The following is a 12,109-nucleotide window of genomic DNA, read 5'->3' as shown; positions in this document are numbered from 1 at the left end:
GGGTCTCGCTAGATTTTTTCTTTGTCCGTCATTTGACAACAAAAAAGTCTAGCGTGACCTCTGTATATGTATCAGAGGTTGCACTAGACTTTTTGCTGTCTGTCATTTTGACAGACAGCAAAGAATAAAAAAAAGTAAAAAAAAAAAAAAAAATCTTTCATGTTCTATTTTCCATCCATTTTCTAACACCCTTGTCCCTAGCGGGGTTGGGAGGGTTGCTGGTGCCCATCTCCAGCTAACGTTCCAGGCGAGAGGCGGGGTCACCCTGGACAGGTCGTCAGTCTATTGCAGGGCAACACAGAGACACACAGGACAAACAGCCACACACACACACACACACACACACACTCACACCTAGGGAGAATTTAGAGAGATCAATTAACGTGACAATGATGTTTTTGGACTTTGGGAGGAAACCGGAGTACCCGGAGAAAACCCACGCATGCACAGGGAGAACATGCAAACTCCATGCAGGAAGACCGGGGCCGGGAATCGAACGCAGAATTTTCTTGCTGCAAGGCAACAGCTCTACCAACTGTGCCACTGTGTGTGTGTTCTATTTTTACCCCTCAAATTATAATCAGATTGACATAGGCTATTCAGCCACATTTTTTATGGGGTTCAGTTAATATTCCCCTAGTTGAACCACGAATCCATATCCCATCACACATAAATTAGATGAACCCTTCTAAATTTTTCTCAGCAGTGACAAAAACCACTGACTATGGCCCCAATAACTTATAAATGAAATTAAACAAGTCCATTTAGATTATGAGCACATCAGCTGCTGGGATCTGAATGCACAGTGCCTCACAAATTACTCCTGGTCCCCATCTGCGCCATTGTTCACCCCGATCAATTGAATTCTGCGAGCCCTATGTGCTGACCAGGCACGCGCATTTAAGAGGATTTTTTTTTCTGTGGTTTCGCTTCCTCAAATCGGACAGATGTTACATCTGCTGTGATCCTCTGGGACTTTGCGCTAAGACCATGGGAGGGTAACATCTTCCAGCTCTGTTTGTTAAAAACGGTGGGTGAGTTATATAGTTTAAATCTTTGCAGCGGTGGAGCCGTAACTGCATTAATTGCAGAGTGCACTATGCATGTTACGGTCTAATTAACTTCTGCACCTTTATTTATTTCCTAAAGATAAACTGCTGGCTCCTCTGTTTAGATTATAAACAGATTAGCATAACATTGCATTCTCTTTATTTTTCTATGTTCTGTATGTACTGGAGTCTGGAATTAAACGTGCTATTTCAACCACAGTTTGGAATGGGCTTCCAAAGCTTCCAAAGCTCTTCAACATAACTCTTCAACACGCTGTCAGCTCCCGGTCAGAAAGACCCATTTAGTTCAGTATCCATGAGATGATAATCAAAAAAGATTGATTTTAGTTACCTCTGTGATGTACTCTGTGCATAAAGTCTATAATGCCTGCCCACGTGCACCAGTCAAGGTTGTGAATTATAAAATGAGGACGAGCTTAAAATTTTTTCGTCATTAAAAAAAAAGGTCAAATATTTCATTTATATATATGTACATATATATATATATATATTTTGCTAGGTTGCAAATGACGTAGTACCGCCGTGACCCAATGCACATGGAGGGCAGGAAGTGAATGCAGCCCATTATTTCTGTTGATCCAGCATCAGAATGTCTACAGTCTGTGTCCTGTACGGTTGTTCCAACCGTTCTAATAGAGAGAAAGATAAACATCATTTTTGTGTTTCGATGGTAGTTTATCACAAGGGAGTTAATTTAAAAAAACTTACCGAAAAAAACTGAGAAAAGTGGATCAATAATCTACAGCTAAAAACAGAAGGTGTGAAAACTAACAATGCCAGAGTTTGCAGCGCCTGGTTTCTAACAGGTAACGATCACATCGTTTAAATTGTATTCTCAGATATTTTATTGGACAGTTACTCAGAAAGACAAGCATTCATATGTAAGGTAAGATATATTTTTATGCCCTACCGTGGTTGTCCCGAGAGTGCTAATGTTGCTAGCAGCTAGCTCAATGCCGAGTCACGGACAGAAAATATGATTTTTCAGTGGGACTTTCATGCAAAAAAAAAAGAGCTAAATAAATTAAATATAACCTACCCACCTACAGTCACCGTGAGCTGTTACTATTCCTAACATGCTTCATGTCTGGACACGAACATGGGGTTTCTATATATCATGGTTGACCTACATTGGACCTGAATCCAGCATCCTACAGTAACTCAACATTAACGTACAACTGCAGCATGAATTTGGGTTTACAGAAGCTAGATAAATGATTTGCCAGGAGATCCAAGCTGATAGAAATAACATGGGTTAGTTTGTTGTTAGTGATAGCATGTTATCATAGACTAATTACTTAATAAAATAGCACAACTAGCTACTCACCCAGCAGAAAGAAGTCAACAGTCATTTAATGCTTCTTTTGATCCTAAATGCTTGACCCAACCTGAAACTAAATGACTGTATTTAGTTTCAGGTATTATACGACAAGCAGGTGTCTGGCACGTTGTTTTATATGAGGTCTTTTTATTTATTGTTTATTTATTATATGTATATCACAAATATATGTGATATACATATATTTGTATATCACTTCCTGATATACAAATATATGTAACCAGTTGATTATCTGAAATGTGGTGTTCTTACCCCTTTTAGCCTGAGGAGAAGAATAAATTTGACGGGATTTTTGAAAGTCTGGCGCCTGTCAACGGCCTTCTGTCAGGAGAGAAGGTCAGACCAGTCCTCATCAATTCCAAACTACCTCTAGATGTCCTTGGCAAGGTATATATGGCAATTCTGAATAGCTTTAGTTCTAATCTATTTTGAGTGTCCATTCTATGCAAAGACATGTTTAAAAGTCACAATCAAGGTGGAAGCCCATCCCTCGGAGCGTGGAAGCAGCAGCTTAAAGACTCTTCATACTTCATCGGAAGCATCAAAATTGACTCTCGTTGATATAACGATGGGACAAAAATTGTGTCGTCATGTTCACAGAGTGGCTTTGTCCTCTCCATCTTGACATAAGTCTGTCAAGAGGGGAAGTCGAGATGTGTTGTTGGAATTGTATATATTACTTAGGTTTTTAGCTTCTGTCTTTTTTCCAACAAGGCCTAGCTTCTGTCTTGTGAGTCTTTGTCACGGAGCTGTCTATGATCCCTGATCTTTAGTTGACTGATGGAGAGAAACAGAGGCTAAAAACTTGATTTTGGTAAAACCACAAGCAGCATTTCCACTGAAAAGTATACGTAATTGTCATTTTATGTTACTTTAACAAAAAGTCTCACACTGTGACCCTAATTGTGATGGACTGAATTGAAAACAGGAGGAGTCGCGAAATATTAGAAAATATATATATCTTTTTTTTATTTTAGCACAAAACATATGAGGAAAAAATATCTGAGCTCATAAGAGGTCAAAGAAACAAAACTGAACTCAGGCAAACATGCAAACAAACTGGCTGCACAAACAACTGACCTAACAAAGAAATGAGACTCAGGGGTATATATATTGGCTGATCAGACCATGAAGACACAATAGGGGTAAATAAACATAATACAATCACTAACAAAAAATTACAGTACAACTATGTTTGGCCAAACGAAACATCCAAATTAAAGAAAGAAATATATTGTGCAAAAAAGAGTTACCGACTTAAGAATGTGGCCATGGCCATCACACTAACCTTGTGTTAGTGGTTTCCCAGCTAAGTATTGAAAGCATTTGTCTTTAATGTATTAATGACATTAAAGGCTAAAAATAAAAATTACCTTATTTTGCTGTATATGTACAGCAAAATAAAAAAGTAATTAGTCAGCCAAGAATTGTGCAAGTTTTCTCAGTTAAAAAGTAATCGACATCATAGATATGCCTCAACTATGAGAGACAAAATGAGAAAACATATCTAGAAAATCACATTTTCTGAATTTTTAAAGAATTTATTTGAAAATTATGGTGGAAAATAAATACTTCATCTCAATACTTTGTTATATGTCCTTTGATGGCAATCACAGTGTCATGTTCATTGGGAGTCGTTTAATTCACATGCAGAATAACACAGCAGACACCAGAAAGATAATGCAAATATCCTTTATGGTAACACTTTATTTGAAGGGATGTGCATAAGACTGACATGACACTGTCATAAACATGACATAACACCTGTCATGAACATGAAGGAGTCTATATGAATGTCTATGACAGTTATCATAAAGTGTCATTCAGTAAATAATGACACTTTTAATGCAAAGTTGGCACTTTTAATTAACTTTCAAGGCAACTTTTAAAGCAACTTTGCATTAAAAGTGTCGTTATTTACCGAATGACACTTTATGACAACTGTCATAAAGATTCCTTCATAATCATGACAGATGAAACAAAAACGGGAGCACAATAACAACGAGACAAGATGCAGGAGCCAGAGTTCATATTCACATTCTTATAGTCAATTCAGTTCATTTAAAATGACCCTGAGCAATAATCTGTGTAAACATTTCTACATTTGCTGCACACCAAACAAGAGAAAAGACTCAGTGCTGCCTGTTCCACATTATTGGTGTTATTCCATGTTTATGACAGTGTCATGTCAGTCTTATGCACAGCTGTGTGAAGCTGACACCCCACCCAAGTCAAAAAATCCAGCAAATGGTCTGAATGGTTAGTGACCCCGTTAGTGCAGGTTTGTGTCGTTAAAATTTTCGTTTGTGCAGCTTTGGTTTCTGAGATATTAAAAATTATTTTTTAGGTCATCCAGAGTTCACCATCACCCCATCTTGCTCCAAAACAAACCAAAGTGGTCTACTTCGTTAGTGCTCCGTTTGTGTTGTTAAAATTTTCGTTTGTGCGGTCTTCGTTTTTGAGATATTAAAAGTTATAATTTTGGCCGATGATGTCACCGTCCCACCATCTTGCTCCAAAACAAACCAAAGTGAGCTACTTCCAAGTCCCAAGTCCCTCTCCACTTCAGCTGTAGAATCATTGACAGTTCCTGGTTTCTCGGCTGGCTATTGGGACTGCTCCTCGCATCTTCCATCTGCCTCCAAAGAATTCTCCGTCAAGCTCACACTGGAACTTGGATTATCTCAAGAACCTCCTGCAAAGAGATCACAACCCTCTTGTGTTTTAATCCTGGACCTCACTGACTCTCCTTCTGTTTATTTCACATCATTAGGTTTGGGATTTGAGTGACATTGATAAAGATGGCCATCTGGACAAGGACGAGTTTGCAGTGGTGAGTTTTATTGATGGCCTTGTTAACTTGCAAACAGTAATTATGATGGAAACTCAAGGGTAGTAGGAGTTTGTCCCTCAGTCAGTGAGTTGCTAGTTCGATTTATGTTCTCCTGCCGTTGTGTCCTTGGTCAAAACACTTCACGCACCTGGCCTTTCTGGGGGTCAGAATGGCACAAAATAGCTTCTGTCAGACTGTGACAGGGCAGCTGTGGTTACTATTAAGTAGCGTGCCATCATCAGTGTGTGAATGTGCCCTTTGAGATTTTTTTGATATGAAAAGGACATTATAAATAAAATCGATAAGTTTCATGTTTCTTCAGAACTTTTAGAAGGGGGAAACGGCGGAGTGAGTAAAAATGGCCAGTATGTCCTCCAGCATTCATATCTGTGACACAATGACTACAGAGCCAGTTCAGGATAACCCAAGCTACTCTAACAATAAGCTTTATCAAAAAGTATCAAAGTGTTTAATCCCAGTTAAGGTAGTCAGAGTGTCTATGGTCTTATATACAGACATTTTGACAGCCCAAAATGGTTTTTTGATACTTGTGCCTATGTGTAAATTTGACGCATTTTCTGATGTCTGTGGAGCATTTGCTGTTTCAGAAAAGCTCTTTATGCAACTATTAAAGCAGATTATGTTCTTTCAGGCCATGCACCTTGTGTATCGGGCCTTAGAGAAGGAGCCGATTCCAGCGCTTCTCCCGTCTGCCCTCATCCCTCCATCAAAGAGGAAGAAGAGCCTCTGCTCAGTGCCAGGTCCTGTTCCTGGACTACCAGCCAGCCCCCCACCACTAAAAGACTCACTACATTCCACACCCTCCCATGGCAGCATGACATCACTCAACAGCACCGGCAGCCTGTCACCCAAACACACTCTCAAGTCAGGACCGGTAATAAACTCTCTCACACTAATGTACTACTGCTAGGCACCATAGCAAGTAAATGTACATCAAGTTTTGTGACATACTTGACTGAACAAAGAGAAACAAAAACTTTTGTGCATTATATAGAAGACCATGCTGTGTTGCATTATATCTTTCAGTGAAGATTGTAAACAAGAGCAGCAGGCAGAACTAAATTAAGCCCATTACAGAATAAAAGCAAGCAGATGGTATTTTATTTATTACTCTACATTTTTTTAAATGCAAATTGAAGACTCTGTCTTTAAAAGGTGGTTTACAAAAAATCCAACTATGCCTCCATCATGCTATTGAAATCGGTCAGTTTTTCTGTTGTATAAAGCTATGCAGCCTTAAGTAAAAAATGCCACTGAGTTGTTTGTGGAATTACAGTGATCCCTCGCTATAACACGGTTCACCTTTCGCGGTCTCGCTGCTTCGCGGATTTTTTTGTGCAAGTTTTTTCACATTGCATTGTGTTCTGCTTCCTGATTGGCTAAAATATACGTAATACAGATTAGCCATTCAGGAGATGAAAACTGAAACTTTGAATGCCTGCTGAAAAAAACTGTGGCCGGAGGCTCTGTCGTAGATACAGTTGTGAATCTCGCAAAGCAGCTTGGAGGAGAAGCTTTAATGACATGACTCCGGATCACATTAATGAAGTGATTGATGCACACGCACATCTGCTCATCTGAAAACAGGTTTTGCTCTTTGGTTTTAATGTAGAGTATTTAATTATGCTGTGTAATAGTTGTAAAAAAATAAAGGTAACTACTTCACGGATTTCACTTATTGTGGGTTATTTTCGGAACGCAACCCCCCCCAAAAAACGAGGGATCACTGTACATTGCCTGGAACTACCGTGGTCAAACTTCCAAAAATGAACTACAACAAACCATCTGTCAAATGGATCAGAAAGTGCAATTAAGAATGCTAAATGTAATGTAAAATAAATAATAACCAGAAATACTGTAATTTGCAGTATTTCTTCAAACACTGCAAATTACAGAAACAAAAATCCTCTTCTGCACCATGATATAAAAAACATCCACCCATTTCTATAAATTGTATTTATTTATTGTATTCGTGATTAAATAATTTTAAATGAAATAAAAATAACAATAGCTGTTGATATGTGAGCAGAGCATTATGCCATAAAGGATCAAGGCAGTTCTGAAGGCAAAAGGGGATCCAACCCAGTACTAGCAAGATGAACCTAATAAAGCGGCTGGTGAGTGTATTACTGGCATAATAATCAACTCTAGCTGCGCAACCTTTGTTGATTTTTCAAAGTAAAGTAAAATTTTATGTTTCATGACATTTAAATTCATCTCAATTTTCCACTTGTGTGACAATATTCTGGGTTCAATCTGGGTTTTGCACAACATTTTGGGAGGCACAACATAACAAAAGAACAAACAAATACAAAATTACTTAAAACATCCTGTGAAACAAATAAAGCAAAACTAACTTTATCTAAGCACAAACAATAAGTGAATATTGAAGTGACAAAATCAACTAATTAAAATAAACTTGAAACAAAATCTCCCCCCTTCAGTCTTAAAAAAACAAAACAAATGGTATGTTCCAGGTTTCCTCCAGGTGGTCTGTAGTTGCAGCACCTCAAACAAAACAAGTGTGAGTTAACCATTCAGACAAATATTAACTAAAGTGTGCACCCATTAGAAAATATATGTCTAAATAAAATTACTAACTTAAGCGTGCTATAAACTGTAACTAATATAAAGAAAAATAAATACTAACACAATGTGGTGGTTGTAGGAGCATCCACCACATGCTGAAAAAATACAATTTAAAAAACAAAAATCAATGTTTTGGTGCAGGATATTCGTAGAATTTGTTCAACATATTCATAGGAGTTGAACACTAGTAATCCAACCCAATATACTAGCAATTATGTCTTCCATTTATGAGTGATTGCTTTTTTACTAGCAATTAGCATTATATTGAACATGTATGTTTTATAGAATCCCTTAACACAGTTTTGTCGTTTGCCCAAGAACGTAGTCTGAAAGTTTAGAGCAAAGTTGGTCCCAATAACAGTCTCCACACTTTGCTTATCTCCCAGTAAGAAAACAGCTGAGGACAGATCCATAAAATGTGAAAATGACCAGATTGTTTCGAACCACATAACCTCCAGCATGATCTATCTGGATTTCTGCTCTTCTGAACTGGTGTTTTGAAGAAGCATGTAAGAGTCTTCCAAGCAAATTTCCTATATGTTAGAGATGATGTACATTTCCAACTAGGCCTGCCGTGATAAACGATAAATCAATTAATTGCAAGATAAATTCAACATATCGACCTCATTTTAATTATCAGCTTTATCGTCTCTTCCTGCCTTTTTTTTTTCTTTCTGTTGATGACACTGACTGAAAAAAGGCTCAGCTCCGGTGCTCTCCACTGACCCTCCCTTCCTCATTCCTTAGTCTAATGTCCAGCTCACATTACACGAGTTGTCAGCCCATTTTCAAACCCTGAGACACACATTTACCAATAGAAATCCTAGGTATAACGGTTTGATCGGGTTTGTCGTGCCGTGTGGTGTCCAGCCACATGGGCACAAAATAATGGCTACAAGTCCAGTTAACTAATTTTAAAATCAGGCACTAATCAATGCTTTACTAGAATCTACCTATGATGCATGTGGCTAGAGTCAGAGTAAAGTCCTGACTGAATGAAAATCATTTATCTATTTATGCCACGTTAACGAAGAACAGCTGAAAAGTTACCAGGTTTATCAACTGAGGTAGCAATTTGGCTCCAACTCCTCTCCTTGTCGTTTCTATATTCTTTGCACAAAATGTTAAATAAATATTAATGTTGTTTCCTCATATCGTCTCCAATGCCCTCTGGATTTTGGGTTGTGCCGTTTCAGCTGTTTGGGATTCCCCTCAGTAATTTCCCCTCAGAGCGGAGGAGAATCCGCGCTTTCTGATTGGCTACCTGCCACATTCAGTTTTAAGCTCCCAGTCGGGGAAAACCACTGATTTAGATCGGAGCGGCCACAATGATTTACCGTAGCACATCACACACTACAGGATGATCGATTACGAAATCACTAGCGACAATCTTAGATCGGCCAACAATCTAAGATTATCTTAAGGGGAAAATGGGGGCAAAAAATCGTGTAGTGTGAAATACTGCATTAGGTAGTCAGATGTGCCCATCTTCTCCATTTAAATCTAGTGATTACTGAAAGGCAATATAGTATACAGACTTCATAATCTGCACTCTTTTGGTTGAATGCAGTATTTATTTCCACTTCGGCTTTATGTTGTTTAGTTTTTATTCAAGTACGATTTTTGTTAATGGAGACTGAGAATCCATTAACACTGGAACTGATTTAATTTATCAGTTCCAGTGTTATGTGTTCTTTTGAAAATAAAGTGTATCTATCTATGGCAGGAAATCGCATGCATTATTAGTCATTTCCATTAAATCRGTRTCAAAAGGTCTTGAAACAATATTATCGTTTATCGCAATAATTTTTTAGACAATCGCTCAGCAAAATGTGTTACCGTAACGGGCCTAGTTCCAACAGTTATTCAAAATGTCTTTCCAATCTTCAATGTGAATTTGGCGGCTCCCTTGTAGCTCATTATAAATTTTGGATGTTAATTTATTAACAGAGGTTGATTGATATGATTTTAGAAAGATATTTAATATACCAACAAATGTCCTGGCTGGTTCATCTTAGTTTTTCTAAATAGTGCTGGATTTGTAAATAACGAAAACGATCTCTGTTATCAAGACCATACTTTTGCTTAATGTCTTGAAAGGTCCTCAGGCAACCTTTATGATATAAATCATTATATTTTACCAAGCCCTTTTCAATCCATTTTTTAAAGGTATCATGTGTCTTATTTGGGATAAAGTCTTGATCATATGCTATCCATCTAATTGGTAAACAGGACTCTTTGTTTTCTTTTACTAATTTTGACCAGGTCTTAAGTGCTGTTTCTGAACATGGATTGAGACTTAATAAGGTCTTTTATTAAGTCTATATTTCCAATTGCTGCTTGCAAAGGGACACCATTGTTTGTACATTCAATCTCTTTTCATTTCGCTTGTGTAGGAAGAGTCACACATCTCTACCAGTGGGTTTATTTGTGCTGCTTTGTAATAGTTACTCATGCTTGGGAGTGAAAGGCCTCCTTTACTTTTACTCAGTTGTAAAGTTTAAAATCTAGTCCTTGGCTGTTTCCCTTGCCAAGTAAATCTTGAAATCAGTTTGTCAATTTCTTGGAAAATAGATTTGGCTGTTTCTGCTGGTAGTGTCTGAAAAAGTATAGTAGTTTTGGCAACATCATCATTTTGATAGCTTCTACTCTTTGCATGAGGCAATAATAATAGGGCATATTATAATAGGGCAATAGGCTTCATCATTTTTTTATTTTAGTCATTAATGTGTCATAATTTGCTGAGACAATATTCATTGGATCTTTAGGAATGGTCACTCCCAAGTATAAAATTGAATCCATGTCCCAATTTATTTTGAAGTTTTCATTGTCAGTATTGTCGGGTGAATATTTGAATGTCAAGACCTGAGATTTGTGGGAGTTCAGTTTGTAACCTGAAAATTGCCAGGTAGATTGATATATCATCCTCAAATGGCGCTAATTTTTGTTTATTATGATTTATCTTTATGCCATGTATTTTGGTGTTTTGCCTACTCCATTGTGCTAAAGGTTCAATAAATATGGCGAATAATAATGGGGATATGGAACATCCTTGTCTGCACCCTTGCTCAATTTTTATTTCTTCTGATAGTCCCCCATTAATCCGAATCTTACCTGTAGGCTTATTGTACAGTTCCTGAATTATCTTTATAAATTTATTGGAAAAGTTTAATTAGGACAAGACTCTGAATAAGAATAAAAAGTGTTCTACAGTGTTGAACGCTTTTTGTGCATCTAGGCCCAGTATAATTGCTTGTTCATCTGTCTTCTTAATGTGGTTGATCACGTTTAGGTTCTTCTAATATCGTCTCTGGTTCGTCTGTTCTTTATGAACCCTGTCGGGTCTAAATTTATTATATCTAGGAGGATATGCAGGGTTTCTAGTAATGTTTATTTCTTAATTTGATCACCATGGGTTCAGTTATTCTTCCATGTCTGAGTCTGTATCTTTCTTTAGTAATTCTAGTTGGGTTATTTCTTTGTTTAGATCTTCTAGTTTCTCTAGCTCTGGGTTCCTTAGTTCTTATTGTTAGATCAGCCTTGTTTCTATTTAGTTATGGTTTCCCTGATATCTTTCTCTCCTAGTTCATCAGGTTTTCTTGTCTTTTGTATTTTCAATCCCATGTTTCCTCCCATTTGTGTTCCCAGCAGATCTCCTTAGTTTCCCTGTTCCACCTTCTCCCCAGCCCTCAGCAGCTCCTGTGCCAAATTACTCGTTCCTGCTGTCACTCTTCTCATTTAGGCCATTAAGCTGCTGAAGCTCCTCTTTTTCAGTCACAACTCACCAGTCCAGCTTGTTATCCTGCTCACCACGTTGCCAGTTGTTACCGTTGTTATCCCTCGTGTCTCCTGTTTCATGGTGTTTAGGATTTCCTTATTTTCCCTGGATTTTGGATTTAGTTAGTTTAGTTAATTAAAAATAACATCTTCATAAAGTACGTTTACTGCCTGCTGCGTTTGTGTCCACCGCCACATCATGACACAAACCAGATGAAAGAGCCCATCTTTAAACATATAACGTGTAATTAAACAATAAAGGTGACAAATTTTATGAAATAGATCACACTTTAATAAATATTTCTTGTATTTAATATATTTCAGGTAAGTGAACATGTAATGAAATAGATCCTGTTCTAGAATTTTATGTAATTCAACATTACGGGTAACTAATGTGATGATCATCTGAGGTAATACATTTTATGAACAATTAAAAAAATATTTTTTTTTAAATATAATTTTAGTTAAAAAATAAAAAAA

The 12,109-nt window shown here is 37.4% G+C and overlaps 1 protein-coding gene across 10 annotated transcripts in view; it reads left to right on the top strand.

The window, feature by feature from the left end:
- The window catches only part of LOC103464192 (epidermal growth factor receptor substrate 15-like 1), a 202,370-nt gene that overhangs the window by 19,526 nt on the left and 170,735 nt on the right, over positions 1-12,109 (top strand). For 9 of the 10 annotated variants that reach the window (XR_533610.2, XR_533611.2, XM_017304326.1 and 6 more), the window contains exons 7-9: positions 2,671-2,796; positions 5,183-5,242; positions 5,895-6,137. Coding sequence is in view for 8 of the 10 variants with exons in the window: in XM_017304326.1 (XP_017159815.1) it covers positions 2,671-2,796; positions 5,183-5,242; positions 5,895-6,137 (429 nt within the window). In the remaining 2 variants the exon portion in view is untranslated. The remainder of the gene's footprint in view (positions 1-2,670; positions 2,797-5,182; positions 5,243-5,894; positions 6,138-12,109) is intronic. The other variant, XM_008408134.2, reaches the window with a different exon arrangement.

Source organism: Poecilia reticulata, linkage group LG4, assembly GCF_000633615.1.
Source record: "Poecilia reticulata strain Guanapo linkage group LG4, Guppy_female_1.0+MT, whole genome shotgun sequence".
NCBI classification, from domain to species: Eukaryota; Metazoa; Chordata; class Actinopteri; order Cyprinodontiformes; family Poeciliidae; genus Poecilia; species Poecilia reticulata.
Note: the sequence above shows the minus strand (reverse complement) of the source record. Positions and strands in the feature narration are given on the sequence as shown.